At 43.3% G+C, this 18867-nt stretch overlaps 2 protein-coding genes across 2 annotated transcripts in view; one reads left to right on the top strand and one right to left on the bottom strand.

The window, feature by feature from the left end:
• Nucleotides 1-6026: 6026 nt before the first annotated feature.
• On the top strand, nucleotides 6027-17934 carry LOC149320529 (uncharacterized). The gene is made up of 6 exons (XM_089501220.1): nucleotides 6027-6088; nucleotides 9725-10303; nucleotides 10785-10911; nucleotides 13370-13440; nucleotides 14878-15004; nucleotides 16808-17934. The coding sequence occupies exons 1-6, from the start codon at nucleotides 6050-6052 to the stop codon at nucleotides 17650-17652; spliced, it is 1788 nt and encodes a 595-aa protein (XP_089357346.1). The 5' UTR covers nucleotides 6027-6049; the 3' UTR covers nucleotides 17653-17934.
• LOC149320528 (uncharacterized) overlaps nucleotides 9921-18867 on the bottom strand; it is a 37926-nt gene continuing 28979 nt past the window's right edge. The window contains exon 7 of the mRNA XM_089500863.1: nucleotides 9921-10274. Within this exon, the coding sequence (XP_089356989.1) occupies nucleotides 10270-10274 (5 nt within the window). The 3' untranslated portion in view covers nucleotides 9921-10269. The remainder of the gene's footprint in view (nucleotides 10275-18867) is intronic.

The raw sequence follows: 18867 nt of genomic DNA, 5'->3' as shown, positions 1-18867 counted from the left end.
TAACCCTTAACTGTTTATTATACAAAGGTATTTGTCTCCTTGCCTGTTGTGTTGTGCAGTAGCACCAATTGAACCATTGATAATTGACCCTGACGGGTGACATTAACAAAGAGTTCCAGTGGTTTGGGTTATTTTAAAATTCAGGGGAGCATCTGGGTACGTTAAGGGTGGAAAAATGCAGTGAGGCCAGTGTGGTGTAGAGTTTTGAGTGTTGCACTAGGACGCTGAGAGACCAGGATCCGAAACCCCACTCTGCCATGGAAACCCACTGGGTGTCCTTGGGCAAGTCACAGACTTAGGAAAGCCATGCAAGCCTCACAGAATCAGAGTTGGAAGAGACCTCAAGAGTCATCCAGTCCAGCCCATTCTGACATGCAGGAAGACATAAGCAAAACACTCCTGACAGATGGCAATCCAGCCTCTGTTTAAAAACCTCCAAAGAAGGAGACTCCACCACTCTATTCCACTGCCGAACAGCTCTTACTGTTAGGATGTCTTACTAATGTTTAGGTGGAATTGCTTTTCCTGTAGTTTGAACCCATTGCTCTGGGTCTTAACAGCAGAAAACAAGCTTGCTCCATCCTCAATATGATACCCATTCAAATATTTAAACAAGTCTGTCATATTACCTCTTAACCTCCTCTTCTTCAGGTTAAATATACCCAGCTCCCTAAGTCTCTGTTCATAGGGCTTTATGGTTTCCAGGCCTTTCACCATTTTGGTCACCCTCTGGCCAAGAAAACCTTCAGAAAAACCTTGCGAACCCACAAGATCAGGAGAAACATGGTGATCACTGCAGTGTGGCAACTCTGCTTATCTTTTAAAAATTCTACCTTATACATTTCCAACATTGCCCTCCAATATTTCACAGATGAAAATGGGCATCAAAGTTGTTAATAAGGGAGCACACTCAAGCTGAGAGAGGTTGGAGCAAATTTCTTTTGCCTGAGCCTCCTGGGAAGGGAAAGGCTACTTGCAAAAACAGCATTTCAAAAGCAGTGTGCAACAAGTGAAGCAAGCTGAGGAGGAGGTGAAACTGGGACATTTGAAAAGCTGGAAAAGTGGGATGACAGGACCAATAAGACTGTTACTGTCCAATCAGGATTGAGGTATGTAATCTTCATTAAAAATGCAGAGAAAAGGTAAATGCTATTAAAAATCTGCTGATGTGAAGTGTTAGACAGAGATAGCTTCTGTCAAAGGATTCTTGCACTGACAGAGACCAGATGACCCTCTGTCTCTTCCAATACAGTTGGCTCTCTATTCATGGATTCAAAATAGTAAAAAATATCATGGGGTTTTCTTGGCAAGATTTGTTCAGAGGAGGTTTACCATTCCCATCCTCTGAGACTGAGAGAGTGACTTGCCCCAGTGGGTTTCATAGCTGAACTGAGAATCAAACTCTGATCTCCATAGTCCTAGTCCAGCACTCCAGCCACTAGACCACACTAGTTCTCCAGCTTTATTGCATTTACACCCCACATTTCTCCTTCCTTTAGACTCGAGGTGGTATAAAATAATTTAAAATACAAATTTAGGGGGGGAAATGATATAGAATCATAGAATCGTAGAGTTGGAAGAGACCACTAGGGCCATCCAGTCCAACCCCCTGCCATGCAGGAAATCCAAATCAAAGCATCCCTGACAGATGGCCATCCAGCCTCTGTTTAAAGACCTCCAAGGAAGGAGACTCTATCACCTTCCGAGGAAGTGCATTCCACTGTCGAACAGCCCTTACTGTCAGGAAGTTCTTCCTAATGTTGAGGTGGAATCTCTTTTCCTGTAGCTTGCATCCATTGTTCCGGGTCCTGTTCTCTGGAGCAGCAGAAAACAAGCTTGCTCCCTCCTCAATATGACATCCTTTCAAATATTTAAACAGGGCTATCATATCACCTCTTAACCTTCTTTTCTCCAGGCTAAACATCCCCAGCTCCCTAAGTCGTTCCTCATAGGGCATGGTTTCCAGACCCTTCACCATTTTTGTCGCCCTCCTTTGGACACGCTCCAGTTTCTCAATGTCCTTTCTGAATTGTGGCGCCCAGAACTGGACACAATATTCTAGGTGGGGCCTGACCAAAGCAGAATACAGTGGCACTATTACTTCTCTTGATCTAGACACTATACTTCTATTGATGCAGCCTAAAATAGCATTGGCCTTTTTAGCTGCCGCATCACACTGTTGACTCATGTTCAACTTGTGGTCTACTTGGACTCCTAGATCCCTTTCACACGTAGTTTCATTCAGCCAGGTGTCACCCATCCTATATCTGTGCATTTTATTTTTCCGCCCTAAGTGCAATACCTTACATTTCTCTGTGTTGAATTTCATTTTGTTAGCTTTGGCCCAGCTTTCTAGTCTATTCAGGTCATTTTGAATCTTGATCCTGTCCTCTGGGGTATTAGCTATTCCCCCTAATTTGGTGTCATCTGCAAATTTGATAAGTATGCTCCCAATTCTGTCATCCAGGTCATTGATAAAGATGTTGAATAGCACTGGGCCCAGGACAGAGCCCTGTGGGACCCCACTGGTCACTTCTCTCCAGGATGAAAAGGAGCCATTGTTGAGCACCCTTTGGGTTCGGCCGGTCAACCAATTACAGATCCATTTAACAGTTCCTTTGTCTAGCCCACATTTTACAAGCTTGTTTGCAAGAATGTCATGGGAAACCTTGTCAAAGGCCTTACTGAAATCCAGATATACTATATCCACAGCATTCCCTTCATCTACCAAGCTGGTAATTTTGTCAAAGAAAGAGATTAGATTTGTCTGGTATGACTTGTTTCTCTGAAACCCATGTTGACTTTTTGTGATTATGGCATTGCCTTCTAGATGTTCACAGACTCTCTGTTTAATGATCTGCTCCAGAATCTTTCCTAGAACTCATGTCAGACTAACTGGACGATAATTGTTGGGATCCTCTTTTTTCCCCTTTTTGAAGATGGGGACAACGTTTGCCCTTTGCCAGTCTGCTGGGATCTCTCCTGTTCTCCAGGAGTTTTCAAATATGATTGCCAATGGCTCCGATATTACTTTTGCCAGTTCTTTTAATATCCTTGGATGGAGTTCATCTGGTCCCGGAGACTTAAATTCATTTAGATTAACAAGGTGTTCCTCTACTATCTCTTTACTTATTCTGTGCTGAAATTCCCCTATTCTGTCCTCTGCTCCATTATCCTCAGGTTGAGCACCCTTTGCCTTTTCTGAGAAGACTGAGGCAAAGAAGGTGTTGAGTAATTCTGCCTTTTCTCTATCTCCTGTTAGCATTTTGCCATCTTCTCCACGCAATGGCCCTACCGTTTCCTTCTTCTTCCTCTTGCTGCGGACATATCCAAAAAAGCCCTTTTTATTGTTCTTAACCTCTCTAGCAAGCCTGAGTTCATTCTGCGCTTTAGATTTTCTGACTTTACCCCTACACATGCCTGCTATTTCTTTGAATTCCTTTTTCGTGATTTCCCCCTTTTTCCATTTCTTATACATGTTCCGTTTCAAACTTAGCTCGGTTGAAAGTTCCTTAGTCATCCATCCTGGTTTCTTGAGACACCTCCCGTTTTTCTTTCTCACTGGAACTGTTTGAAATTGTGCCTTCAGTATCTCCCTTTTGAGAAAGTCCCATCCGTCCTGAACTCCTTTATCTTTTAGTATTTCTGACCATGGAATCGCCCTCAATACTTCTCTAAGTTTACTGAAATCCGCTCTCCTAAAGTCTAGGATGCGTGTCTGACTCTGCCTGGCTTCTCCTTTCCACTGTATTACAAACTCCAGGAGAACATGGTCACTTCCACCTAAGGATCCCACCACTTGCACCCCATTAACCAAGTCATCCTTGTTGGTTAGGATCAGATCTAAAATAGCTGACCCCCTTGTTGCCTCTTCCACCTTTTGGACCATGAAATAGTCTTCCAGGCAAGTGAGGAATTTGCTAGACCTTGAGGATTTTGCTGAGTTTGTCTTCCAGCAAATATCAGGATAGTTGAAGTCGCCCATCACTACTACATCTCTCTTATCTGACTGTGTGGTCATCTGTTCTAGAAAGGCATCATCCAATTTCTCAGTCTGACTTGGGGGTCTGTAGTAGACTCCCACCGTAACATCCTTGTTGTTTCCCTCCCCTTTGATTCTTATCCAGATGCTCTCCACCTGGCTTCCATGATTGATGTCCAGGATCTCTTCACTGGTGTAAATATCTCTGACATATAGTGCTATTCCTCCTCCTTTCCTGTTTGGCCTATTTCTCTTAATAAGGTTATACCCCTCTATCTCCACATTCCAATCATGAGACTCATCCCACCAGGTTTCAGTGATGCCTATTATATCATATTTGCTTTGTTGTACTAGGAGTTCGAGTTCATCTTGCTTATTTCCCATGCTCTGTGCATTAGTGTAGAGACATCGCAGACCATGGTTCCCTTTTACTTGCTGCCTGTGCAAGTTTTTTTGCCTCCCACTACTGGGTCCTTGCACTGTTTGCCTTGTTTCCTCTATGTCAGTTTGACTATTTTCGCCATCCCTTTCGCCTTCCTTAATATTGTCTCCCTTCCCCTCGGAACTCAGTTTAAAGCTCTCCTGATCAAGTTCTTGAGACTGTTGGCAAAAACATTTCTTCCAAATGGCGTGAGATGCAACCCGTCCGTTGCAAGAAGTCCCTCCTCATGGAACCGCAGCCCATGATCGAAGAATCCAAATCCTTCTCGGCGGCACCATCTGCGAAGCCAGTTGTTCACATCTGCTATTTTCCTCTCCCTTCCTGGACCATGCCCTTCAACTGGCAGAAGAGACGAGATGACAACCTGTACATCCATTCCTTTCAGCTTCCTACCAAGCGCCTCGTAATCCCTTTTGATGTTCTGAATGCTGTGTCTTGCAGTATCATTAGTTCCCACATGGACCAAAAGGAAGGGGTATTGGTCAGTAGGCTTGACCAGTCTTGTCAGCCTCTCTGTCACATTACGGATCTTTGCACCTGGAAGACAACACACCTCTCGAGACATCTTGTCAGGCCTACAAATCACTGCTTCTGTACCCCTCAGCAAGGAGTCTCCCACTACGACCACACGCCTCCTCCGAGGCTTATCAGTGACTGTTCCCTCGGGTTTAAAATTGAACAATAATCCACATGTGGTTATAAACATGTATTTTCAACAGGTATTTTGTGCGTTCTGGTTGGTCCAATAAAGGTATCACTGTTTTGTGGATTTTGAATTGTATTGCACTTTACTACACGGCTACCCCTGGATTTGTTTTATAGTCATTGTTTGTTTTATTGTATGTCTTCAAGTTGTTTCCAACTTGATAACCCTGAGACAAAGATATCATGGGGTTTTCTTTGCAAGATTTGTTCAGGGGATGTTTGCCATTGATTTTCCCTGAGGCTGAAAGAGAGAAGCTTGCGTAAGGACACCCAGCAGATTTCATATCTGAGCTAGAAATTGCACCCTGGTCTCCAGAGTTGTAGTCCAGCACTGACTCTCCTAGTAGACCACAAGTTGAACAGGAGTCAGCACTGTGATGCGGCAGCTAAAAAGGCCAATGCGATTCTAGGCTGTATCAACAGAAGTATAGTCTCAAGTCTAGGGAAGTTTATGATACCAACCTTTCTCTTTCAATTAGTCTCAAAGCTGCTACAGATCCCTTTGCATCCTGCCTTAGGTGCTGTATCACACTAAGAGGATGAGGAATGTTTAATCTAGCGAAGCAGTGCAGAGGGTGAGCCCTGGCACCCTATGGACTGGGAAAGAGGCAGCATAGCCATTCCCTCTCCTCATTACTGGATGATTTGCACATAGATCTTTCCTCTTGCCAGAATTTGCATCTCTTTTTCTGTCTGCAGTGCAGATGATTAAAGGCCAAGCCTGGAGATGTGGCATCCCTACTGGGAAGTGAAAATTTGGGGAGGGTTTTTTAATTTTTATTTTTCTTGTAAATACCCCAATGTTATCGTGCTGTTGTGATGACAGCCTGGCCCTGGAAGGGTTAAAGGGAGGAAGATGTGGCTTCCTAGAGAAGCCACATCTTCGGTCCTGCCTCCTTCCTACTCCATGCAGAGATTTCATGCCAGAGCTTCTTCTCTCCATTGTAGCCTTTGGTTGGGTGAGTTGGGATTGCCTTTGGAGGGCAAGGAGGGATGTGGGGCTTAGTGATGGGTTGCACAGTGGAGTCTCTGGTGGAAAATGTCAGCCTGGCAGGAAAGATGGGGAGATGGAGGGGAGGGATGATGGTGGTGGTGGTGCAGAGAGGCACCTCCATCCTTGGAGAGATGCCTGAACCCAGCTGCAGATTTGTGGTGCTGCAAGGCAGGCAACACAAAGCACCACTCCATGGCCCTGGAAGCCTGTTAGGTTCCTCTATAAACATGCAGGGGCAGCTGTGTTGGCCATTTAGCAAATTCATACAAAAATCCACTCAACAGTGGTACCTTTATTGACCAAGCGAAATGCACAATACACATGCTGCAAGCTTTCCAAGCTCCACTGGCTTCTTCATCAGGCAAGGTGTTACAAACCAAACAGGAAAAAGTTGGTGATGTTAGTCAGATACCTGCATTTTATTTTTTCTGTCCTTAGTTAAGATGTTTGGTAAAGATACCCTCCCCATACCATCTTAACTAAGGACAGAAAGGACAAAATGCTGGCATCTGACTAACATCTCCAATGTTCTCCTTTTTGGTTTGTAACACCTTGCCTGATGAAGAAGCCAGTGGAGCTTTGGAAACTTGCAACAAGTCTATTGTGCATTTTGGTTGGCCAATAAAGGTACCACTGTTTGGTGCAGTTTTGTTTGACTTTCCTCTAAAGTAGACCCATTCATTTCACTGGTGAAGGGTGAGCCAATCCATAGATGCACCTCCAGCTACGTATGTGGGTCTAACCAGTAGGTTCATGCCCAGGTCTCACCCCAGGGGATTGCACATTGTTGGTTCCCCTCCACCTTTGTAGGTTTTTAAACAGAGGCTGAATGGCCTTCTGTCGGCGGTGCTTTGATTGAGAATTCCTGCATGGCAGAATAGGGTTGGACTGGATGGCCCTTGGAGATATCTTCCAACTTTAGGACGCAATGCTTTCTTTGGGGAGTGGATGAGCCTCTGCTCCTGGTCCATTTAGGGTTAATCCGCATTGCAGAAATCATGCACTTTGGCCCTGCTTTAACTGCCATGGCTCCATGCTATGGAATCCTGGGAATTTTAGTTTCTTGTGGTACCAGAGCACTTTGCAAGAGAAAGCTAAATATCTCACAAAACTACAAATCCCAGAATCCCATCGCATGGAGCCATGGCAGATAAAACAATGTCAAACTGCATTGTTTCTGCAGTGAAACAATGCAGATAAAATGTTGTCACTCAGACAACATTTTATCAGATTTCTGATATTCATCTTTATAGCTTCTCTCTCAGAACTGAGTGCAAGTTGGATTCAGACATAAAAGAGGTTCTAACTGTTTTCAAAACTACAACCCTATTGTGCATTTTAAATACTAATTAAATCAATAGTGTGGCACATTTTTGTATTGTACCCTTCAACCGATTAATTGGAAACAAGTAAGAAAGTCTTATAAGATAAGCATATCTGTTATAATCTATATAACAGGCAATCTGTGGCCTAGGATCATGTTTTCTGATGCTCCAGAGACAAGGATATGAATCAGTGGATTCAAATGACAAGAGAAGAGGTTCCACCTAAACATTAGGAAGATGTTTTGGATTACAAAATATTTGAGAAAGGAATAGACTGCCTCAAAGGATAGTGGAGTCTCCCTCTTTGGAGGTCTTTAAACAGAGATTAGATGGCCACCTCTCAGGAGTGCTTTAGTTGTGTATTCCTGCATGGCAGGGGGTTGGACTAGGTGACCCTTGTGGTCCCTTTCAGCTCTTCTGATTTTTCCCTTGATAAAGCAACAAGTCTTTACATCAGTTATCTGACACACTCAACCTAAGATCTTTAAGCTTTGGATGGATTTAAATGAATTTCAAGCTGGATGTAGTGTGTGTTTGTGTGTGTGTGCCTTAAAGTCATATGCTGATTTATGATGACACCTAGGCTTTCATAGGATTTTCTTAGGCAAAACATGCTTGTATAGCCAGCTCTCCTTATTCACAGATTTTTTTCTCCACAGATTCAAACACCCATGGCTTGAAAATATTAAATATGTATATATAAATTCCAAATAGAAAACTTGTTTTTCCGTTTTATATAAGGGACACTATTTTGCTCTGCCATTGTATTTAATGGGACTTGAGCATCCACGGATTTTGTTATCAGCGGGGATCCTGGAACCAAACCGCAGCAGATAACAAGATTCCAGTGTATGTGGTTCTGCCAGTTCCTTCCTCTGAAATACAGCACTTGGTATGTGTTACTGGCCTCTCATCTAAGTAGTAACAATGACTGGCCCTGCTTATCTTCTAAGATCAGATGGGATCTGGTGGATTACTGTAAATATTGATAATGTATTAAAAGAGAATACTTGTAGGATGGTTACAAGGGCATCACACTGATATAACTGTGCCATGGGGCTATGCCCCATGTCAGTGGGGTGGTGAATCCACTCCAGATTTTAGTTTGAACTTTGAAAGAGCAATTTTCAGTCCTGCTGAACCTCAACGTAGCTTCAACACCCTGAACAGCTAAAATCTAGGCTATAACTTGGAGGGAATTAACTATCCCACTAACACAAGTGCCACCAGCTGCCACTGAATTCAGAAGAATGCACTAGGCATCCCTGCTGTAGAATTTTAAGTACCTCACCAAACTGCAAATCCCAACATTCTGTAAGATGGCATTTTCGCAGTTGAAGTGGTATCAAATTTCTGTGCAATGCAGATACAATACCAGTGAATGCTTTGGACTGTAAGCCTCAGGTAAAGGAGTCCGTCTATTTTTAGGCTTTACTGCGGATGGAAACATGCCGCATTTAGAGCCCCAATAGTGCACATCTTTGAAATCAAGCAACTGGGGCTGCTGCTGCCATTGCACTGTCTTTGTGTGTCTTTTAACCTCACCTCCCTGCCTTATGCCCTACCCAACATGCCTTTGGGAATTTTTATTTTATTTTATTTTATTTTAACTCACTCAATTTCTGAGATCTATTACAGCAATGGCAGTATAAAAAGTTTGTACATAAAGGAAAAGAAATCTTTGGGGAAGTAATCAGGCTTCTTGGGAATAGCAAGGAGAAAGGGGGATAGGAGCGGACATTGACACCCCGTGAATTCCAATTTTGCAACTGCCTGGGAAGTGATGTTTCGCACTTGGGGACTTGCACAATGGAGAGCGCATTGACGCTTTCCCCGTCAATAAATAAGGAGATAAAGTTCAGCAGCACTGAAGATTGCTCTTTCAAAGTTCTAGTTAAAACTTGGAGTGGATTCACCATCCCACTAACATAAGGCATAGCCCCATGGCACTATTATATTAGTGTGATGCTGCTGTAACCATCATAGCCCCTATCCTGGGTTGCATGGACGGGTTTCCCCTGTCAATGAAAAGGAATGCCCTGATCATGATTGTAGGATGCAGCCACCATGGATCAGAGCCGCCATTTAGTTGTGTGCCTTCTAGTTATTTCTGACTTATAGTGACCCAAGGCTATCATGGGGTTTTGTAAACATGCAATAAGTATCACCAAAGCTGCTTTTTTCAAGATGTAATTGTGGTTTAAAAGCCACATGTAGTAATCTCTTTTGACTCTAATTTCCCCTCGTGTCTTCATCTTCTCTTCTGCTTCGTATAGGGAGACCCCAGCTCTTTCCAAAAACCGACTACTTTTTCTCTGCCAAATACCTTTGTGCTTCAAGGGTGCAATAGCCTCCTCACAGCAACACACCTTTTGTCTTGTGGGACTCAACAACCCAGAGAGGCGGGTCTCAGTCCAAGAAAGAAATCAGCCAAAACTGACCTAGAGTCCAAGTCCAAAATGGAAGGCTTACACATGGCTGACTCCAATGTCATCAAGTTTGAGATCAACGAAGAATTTTGGGAAAAGATGGCACTGGAAAGCCTGTGCGAGGAAAGTCTCGGCTCTGATGCCTGCTGCCGGCGCTTCAGGCGGTTCCAGTATCATGAGGCTACAGGGCCCCGAGAGGTTTGCAGCCGCCTCCATCATCTTTGCCGCCAGTGGCTGAAGCCAGAGCAACACACAAGAGCTCAGATCTTGGACCTGGTGATCCTGGAGCAGTTCCTGAGCATCCTTCCCCCAGAGATGGAGAATTGGGTCCGGGAATGTGGGCCAGAGACCTGTTCCCAGGCGGTGGCCCTGGCCGAAGGTTTCCTCCTGAGTCAGACTGAGGAGAAGAAACAGAAAAAGCAGCGGGTAAGAGTGGCTTGTCTCAATACAGTGAGTCAGCCACATTCACTGGGATTAGGGAAATAGGACCCCTGTGAAAGTGGAAAAAATGCAAATATTAAAAAAAAAACTTTTTCACCTGAGAGAATACTTCTCTAGGCATTGGTAGGTCCTCCAGTGCAACTCTATGGTTATTAGTGCAATTTCTGGTGAAAGTTGTCCACAGAGTCGCCCTGGACAATCTAGAGATTCCTAAAGAGGACACAATCCCCCAGAGAGTGTTGGAGTCTCCTTCTTTGGACGTTCTTAAACAGATACTGGATGGATGCTTTGGTTGTGTCTTCCTGCATGGCAGAATGGGGTTGGACTGGATGGCCCCTGAGGTCTCTTCCAACCCTAGGATTTTATGAAAACGGAAATCATACAAGTGGAGACTGGTGAAAGAAAAGGTAATCTGATCCCTCTGTGTCTATATGTGATTCTTTGGGGAAATTTTGTTTTGGTACAGATTCTATTTGGAGGAGTGCCCACTGAATTTCCTGAGATAAAGTTCCTGGGGTCTCCATTGGACATCAGTCGTAGGCTGCCGTCTAGGTGGAAGATGCAGCGGGATCAGGAAAGTGTCGCCTCACTGGGTAAGGATTCACAGGCCATAGTCCGGCAGAGTTTTTGAGTCAGGGTAAAATAAGTGGGCTGCTTTTGTTTTCCTTTAAGCTCATGGGTAGAGGTGTAAAGGTCCAGGGAGGAAAACATGGAAAATCTTGGGGGGAAATTAATGAGAGTGAGTACTTTTATTTCTGCTTGGCACTATGGATCAGTGATCTTGGTCTGTTCCTCTGTGGTACATAGATTATCTGAACATTTCTATTCCCAAAATGGACCTTAAACCTACATGAGCTACAACCATGTTGAAGGAAACAGTTTGCTTAGACACAGAAAAAGTTGTGAGTTCCTAGTGATTTTGTGTTAAGCTAAACATGTACTAAACAGCACAAGCCACATTCCAAAACAGATTGGGGAGTTCTGCTGAGAAGACAACAGCTAGAACATCAGAATAAGATACAAAGAACAAGTGTGTCATACATCATTTGGAAAGCATGCTTGCTTCTTATTGCTGAGTTGGGATTTGTGTACACTCTTTCTAACAAGAGTCCTTGGTATCTTCAGGGGTTTGACTCCAGGCCCCCCTAAGGATACCAAAATCTGTGGATGTTCAAGCCCCATTATATACGACGGTATTGTAAAATGGTGTCCTTTATACAAAATGGTAAAATCAAGGTCTGTGTGTTTTTTATGTTTTGTTTTGTTTTGTTTTTTGGTGGGAGGAATATTTCCAAGTCATAGATGGTGAAACCCATCAATGCAGAATCTGTGGATACAGTAGGCTGATTGTAGTTACGTTTTCAAAGTGGTTTGATTGCTTTGCTTGTGTTTATATTTGTCTTTGGCCCTTCTGACTCTCCTCTAAATTCTTATATAATTTAGAGACATTGGAGACCGGTTATATTTCGACTGTGACCGTTGGAATTTTGGTCAGAGATTGTTTTTACATCAAATTACTTATCAAGATTAGACGAAACATCTGTAGCTCCCATAGGTTTATGGTCCCTTTTGGACTTTTCCTCTTTAGGCTATCTGTTGTCTCCAAACCTGGTTTTTGTGGTCCTCAATCCCTCCCCAGACTTTCAGGGCATAATTTTTCTGGCCAAAAAGGAGGAAAGCCATTCCTGGAAGGGTTGGGAAGAAACAATTCACCTTTTAAATAAGATGTGGGTCCTCCACACTGTTTAGCATATTTTTTTAAAAATCCCATTATTAAAAACTCAATTCTGGTTCTTTCTTTATTTGCATTTTTAGCAGTCTGTGTGGCCTCCAGAGGTTAGGAAATTGGCCCTTGGATTGTTCAGCCATTGCCCACTCCTGTATTAAAAACAATTTTTAAAAGCATGTAGGGGTGAAGAGTATAAAAAGTAGCCCATTAAAACCTTCCTTTACCTAAATAAAAAGATATTTCCCTTCCGGAAGAATGACAACAGGAAGGGGACCAACCTGGTTTCCTCTCGACAGGAGCTCAGAATTCCCAAGAGGAAAAGAAGGTCAGAGATCCAACCAGTAACTTCCATTCACTACAACCCAGTTTTCCTTTTGTCTCTTCACCAGTTGTTGTTGTTAATTGCCATCGGATCAACTTTTATTTAGGACAAACCTATGAAACCTATGAATGAGAGACAGCATGGCATAGTGATTGAGTGTTGCACTATGACTCTGGAGAACAGGGTTCGAGTCCCAGCAAAGCCATGAAATCAACTGAGCAACCTTGAGCCAGTCACTTGAGCCTCAGGGGAAGGTAATGGCAAACCTCTGAACAAATCTGGCCATGATAGAGGTCCTTCATAAGTTGGAAACAACTTGAAGGCACACAACAACAACAACAAATGAATGACAGACCTCAAAGTCATCCTGTCCGTCTTGGAAACACAGGGCTGGGGCTTCCTTGCTTGAGTCTATCCATCTGGGATGCAGGGATGCAGTCTTCCTCTTTTCCCATGGCCTCCTACCTCACCAAGCATGATGGTCTTTTCTATTGAGTCCTGTCTTCTTATGAGATGTCCAAAGTACAACAATCTCAGTTTAGGCATTTTGATTTCTAGGGAGAGTTCAGGCTTAATTTGCTCTTGGGTCCTTTCCTAGCCGGATCGGGGCTGCGACAACCTCACGCTGCGGCCCCAATCTAGCCTTTTGAGGGTACAAAAAGGAGCCTCAAAAAGTTTTTTGCACCCTTGAAAGGGCGCCGTAGCATGCTGCTGCGGCTATATGGCACTCCTTTGTATGGATGTGGTGTTAGAGAAGTGCCATGACACTGTGCGCTGTGAGGAGTGGCATGTGGCAACACAATGCCCTAGAGGCGGACTCAGGTGTGTGCTGTGAAGTAGCTATGTCCCAACTCTACCCTCATGCTGGCCTTAATGGCCAATGTGTACAGGGCCTCACACTCTTTGTTTGGCTAGCCCTGTATGGTCAAAGCAAACTGGAGCAACTCTCCACAAGTAAACCTGCATAGAAAGAATAAAACATCTTCATCTTCATGCACAGGTGGTGATATGACATCAGCAGTCCATCCGCTTCAAGATGGAGTTGAAACAGAGTTTATGCAACTCGATCAGGTAGGGAAGTGGATCATTATGAAGAGCAGGTAAGACCTGAAAAATCCTGTCCCTTTCCATTTGGGGCACATTATTTTCTTCATGTTTTTCACTCCACTTTTCTATCAAAAGGAAGCCTGAAGGGGAAAACAACATTAAACACACTGTTGCTGTTGTGTGCCTCCAAGTCGTTGCTGACTTACAGTGACCCTAAGGCTACCCTAACATAGGGTTTTCTTGGCAGGTATCTTCAGAGTGGGTTTCGCTTGCCATCCTCTGAGTCTGAGAGAGTGTGACTTGCCCAAGGTCACCCAGTGGGTTTTTATGCTTAAGTGTGAAACTGTACCATGATCTCCAGAGTTGTAGTCCGACACTTGAACCACTACATTAAACACAGCAAAATCCAAGACAGTTGGGTGAGGAGACCAACAGAGCTGTTCTCTGAGCCAATTTGATGGAGTGGCCCTGGACTCTTGCTTTTGTTGTAACCTGATGGAACAGCTGCTGTTAGATGACAGTTAAGGAAAAGGTCTGATGGAGCTGATCTCCCAGTAGAATTCGAAGCAATGGCTTCACCCTCCCACGTTTCCTTCTCTGATAGAATGACTGCTATTGAATGACGGTTGAGAAATCAGCCAGCTGGTCCCGATGTCCTTGTCACCATATTAATCCCACTGCTGGTGCAATAAAACTAGTTGGACATACCACTGAAGGAAACAAATTCTCTTTAAAGCCAAGAGAAACAAAGAAGGGGGGATTAACAGTGGCTGGTTTCTAAAGGTGAAATTGCTTCCTGGGACCAGTTTGATGGGCTAGACCAGGGATGGGCAAAGTGTGGCCTGCAGGCCACATTGTGTCTCCCCCAGGCCACCCAAAGGTCAATTATTTTGTGGCAAAAAAATAATGTTTTGCTCCACAGTGCCAAAAAATTATCTCTACATGCTGTGGGGAGTATTTCCACTATGTCGGGAACCCCTCTGGGCCATCAGAGGTCAAAACAAACATTTCAAAATCACTTTTTTTTGCCTTGGAATGCCCTCTAGGAACCCAGGAAGTTCCATAAACATGCCCCCATGTTCCCTAGTCCAACACTCAAGTCCAAGACTTGGGGGGGGGGGGGCAAACAAAATTATTCATTTTTTATGGGATCAGATGTGGTGACCACATCCACCACACCTGCTCCCACAAAAAAATGAATACATCTGGTCATGGCCCTCTAGACTTCCACATCCCAAGGCTAGACACAACCCCCACCCCTTTCACCCTCCATGACACCCCTCCACATGTCCATTCAGAAAGATCTCCATGCCTCTCTCTTTATGGAGAACCTCTCTTCTCCTCCCATGGCTTGATGATGTGTGACCTGAAAAGGAAGCCCACCTGTCCACCATCAAAGATAACAGCAGGCTTTCCCCTATGACTTTGCTTGCTTTCCCAACATTTTCCGCCTTCTTTCAGGGTTTGTTAACCTTTGAAGACGTGGCTGTGTATTTTGATGAGGAAGAGTTGGTGCTTTTGGATCCAGACCAAAGAGCCCTCCACAGGGCAGTCATGGAGGAGAATTTTTGGAATGTGGTCTCTCTGGGTAAGCCTCGATGCTTTCTTCTTCTTGGTAGTCTGCTGAAGATTGAGGGTCTTACGTCACATTTGTGCATTTTGGTTTTGTAGGTTTTGATTTGTATGTTGATGTTTGTCCTGTTACTGGGCACTGATCAGAGATCTTTTGGGAGCATAGAAATTACTAATCAATCAATTAATAATTAGAATAATTGATTTGACCATCAGATCCAACTCCCTGTTTAATGCAGCATCTCCAGCAGATAGGTGTCAGGTCTCTTTTTGAATATGTCCAGAGAATGAAGTGTCCACCAACTCTCTAGGCAATTGATTCCTTTATTGAACCACTCACTGTCAAGAAGTTCCTTCTAATGTTCAATCAAAATCTACCTCCAGTAACTTAAAAACATTAGGCCTGGTCCTACTTTTTGGGGTAGCAGAGAACAAACCTAACCCGTCCTCTCTGTGGCACCCCTTGAGGTATTTAAAGAGTGTGATTATGTCACCCCTCAGTCTTCTCTTTGTCAAACTGAACATGGCCAGCTCCTTCAATCAACTCTCATATGTTTTATTCTCCATACCTCTTATCATCCTTGTCACCCTTCTCTGAATCTACTCCAACTTGTCTATATCCTTCTTAAAAATGAGGCAACCAGAAACGAACACAGTACTCCAGATGAGGACTCACCAGTGCAAAATGTAGGGAGACTACTCCTTCTCTTCACTCAGAAACTATGGTTCTAATAATGCAGGCTAAGCTAGCATTTGCCTTCTTTTCTGCAGCATCACACTGTTGGCTCATGTTCAATTTATGATTAATAATACTTCCAAGATCCTTTTCACATGTAGTACTGCAGAACCAAGTGTTACCCATCCTATAGCTGTGCATTTGTTTTCTGTGACCTTAATGTAGAATTTTGCATTTTTATGTTGAAATTCATCTTATTAATTTCAGCAGTTTTTTCAGTTCTTCATAGTCCTTTTATTCCAGTCTTCCAATGTGTTAGCTACCCCTCCAAGTTCTGTTATCATCTGCAGATTTGATAAAGATTCCTTCCACTACATCATACAAATCACTGATAAAAATATTGAAGAGTGTCGGTCCCAGGACAGAAACCCTGCGGCACTCCACCTGAAACCTCCTTCCAATCTGAAGCAAAGCCACTGCTGGCAACTCTCTGAGAACAGTTTTCCAACCAATTACGGATCCATCAGATGGTGTTTCCCTCTATACCATATTTAGTCAGTTCATTACCCAATCAATCAATTAATTACTGACTTTATACAGACCCCACCTTGCCCCTCAGAAATGGGACTCAAGAGAGCTTACAAATCAAAATGATTGCCATACAGTTAAAAACATACAAAAGGTCAACATTAAAATAAAGTTTAACCAGGAATAATATTGAAATAAATTAAAGCAAAGGATTTTTTTTTAAAAAAAGTAAATAAACCAGTACAATTTAAAGCAATATGGCATCTTCTTAAAATCCCATTCCTTTAAAACCTTCAGTTCTAAAAGCCTGTTATAAGAAAAGAGTTCTTATCAACTAATGGAAATATGTCAAGAAGGGAGAGATCATGCTAGCTCCTTAAGAAGGGAATATGGGATACAGTGGTCAGAGCGTGTAACATAATATATGGCCTAAATTGAGTTATTCATCCCAAATAGAATAGACCCACTGAATGATGTAGGATCCGTACCTTGATGAAATATAAACTGTGTGTTTTTTGTTGTCTGGGGACAATTAGTTAGTGTTACGTTTTGGTATCTCATTCCACTTCTCACATGGTTTCTTAACACAAGTTTGTTCTCTCTTTATTCCCACAGGTACTGAAATCCTGAGGACCACCAGAGAGAGGGAGAATGAGCAAGAATCCCATAGGATGGTGTTGGAAAGAGCCAGATGCAAAGAGAGCAAAGAGCGAAGAAGGAAAACTGAAGTGAAACAAAAGAGGAGGAAAAAAACTGTGGTTTGTCCGGAGGGTGGCTACCAGGAAATCTCAATCCATGACAAAATAGACAAAGCAAAGAAAATGTATAAGTGCCCCATGTGTGTAAAAGGCTTCAGTTCTAAATCAACTCTCAATCTCCATTGGAGAATCCACACAGGAGAAAAACTGTTTCAGTGCTTGGAGTGTGGAAAGAGCTTCAGCTGCAACTCAAGCCTGAAGACCCACAAGCGGACCCACACAGGGGAGAAACCGTTCAAGTGTCCGCTGTGTGGGAAGGACTTCAGCCAGAGCATCAATCTCACTTGCCATCTCAGAATCCACACGGGAGAGAAACCATTTAAATGCTTTGAGTGTGGCAAGCGCTTCAACAAGAAGGGTGACCTTAGCAGACATCAAAGAATCCACACAGGGGAGAAGCCGTACTCGTGCCTAGACTGTGGTATGAGTTTTCGTCACAAAGAGAGCCTTAAAAACCATCAGAGACTGCACACGGGAGAACAGCCCTACAAATGCTTAGAGTGTGGAAAGAACTACTCTAGTAGCACCAGCTTAACTAAACATCAAAGAATCCACACAGGGGAGAAGCCTTATAAGTGCTTAGAATGCGGGAAGAGCTTCCAGGCAAATGGAGACCTTACTAGACATCAGAGAAGCCACATAGGAGATAGACCCTACAAATGCTTTGAGTGCGGAAAAGCCTGCAGTCAGAGTGAGGCCTAACCTTGCCATCAGAGGATTCACGGAGATCAGCTCTGCAAATGTTTGGAATACAAAAAGTATCACATGCAAAAACCATTAAACAAGCTCGCTTTTTTTTCTGACCAAGAGGCTTACAGAATCTCGGAAAAGCAAGGATCACAATTTTTGGGTGTTAACACAACAATCCCTATTCCAAAGCTTTAATTGTTGTGAAAAAGAGCTTACTTTGTATGCTAATCATCTCTTAACAATCATGCTATTTATTATTTTACCTTCCAGTTCACGGGACCTAACTCCCCACTTGTTCGAATAAATGATATGCTATACTAAATTTTCAGCTTCTGGCCGTGTGCATTTCTTAGTGCTTGTTTATCAGTGTAGTGCTGTGTCAACCATAATATGACTGTTTGTTACCAAAACAAACCTTTTGATAGAAAAGAAGAATGAAGGTAAAACTTGAAGTATTTTTTTTAAGTTGCCTGACTTTTTTAAAAAATAGTTTATTAAGATCAAAATTCAAAATGACCTGAATAGACTAGAAAGCTGGGCCAAAGCTAACAAAATGAAATTCAACACAGAGAAATGTAAGGTACTGCACTTAGAACAGAAAAATGAAATGCACAGATACAGGATGGGTGACACCTGACTGAATGAAACTACATGTGAAAGGGATCTAGGAGTCCAAGTAGACAACAAGTTGAACATGAGTCAACAGTGCGATGCGGCAGCTAAAAAGGCCAATGCAATTTTAGGCTGCATCAATAGATGTATAGTGTCCAGATCAAGGGAAGTAATAGTGCCACTCTATTCTGCCTTGGTCAGGCCCCACCTGGAATATTGTGTCCAGTTCTGGGCATCACAATTCAAAAAGGACATTGAAAAACTGGAGTGTGTCCAAAGGAGGGCTACTAAAATGGTGAATGGTCTGGAAACCATGTCCCATGAGGAACGACTTAGGGAGCTGGGGATGTTTAGCCTAGAGAAGCAAAGGTTAAGAGGTGATATGATAGCTCTGTTTAAATATTTGAAGGGATGTCATATTGAGGAGGGAACAAGCTTGTTTTCTGCTGCTCCATAGACTAGGAAACGGATAAATAGATGCAAGCTACAAGAAACGAGATTCCACCACAAGATTAGGAGGAACCTCCTGACAGTAAGGGCTGTTCGACAGTGGAACAAACTCCCTCAGAGTGTAGTGGAGTCTCCTCCCTTAGAGGTCTTCAAACAGAGGCTGGA

This window comes from Sceloporus occidentalis, unplaced genomic scaffold, assembly GCF_023333645.1.
Source record: "Sceloporus occidentalis isolate IW3139 unplaced genomic scaffold, rSceOcc1.0.p SCAF_1, whole genome shotgun sequence".
NCBI lineage: Eukaryota > Metazoa > Chordata > Lepidosauria > Squamata > Phrynosomatidae > Sceloporus > Sceloporus occidentalis.
Note: the sequence above shows the minus strand (reverse complement) of the source record. Positions and strands in the feature narration are given on the sequence as shown.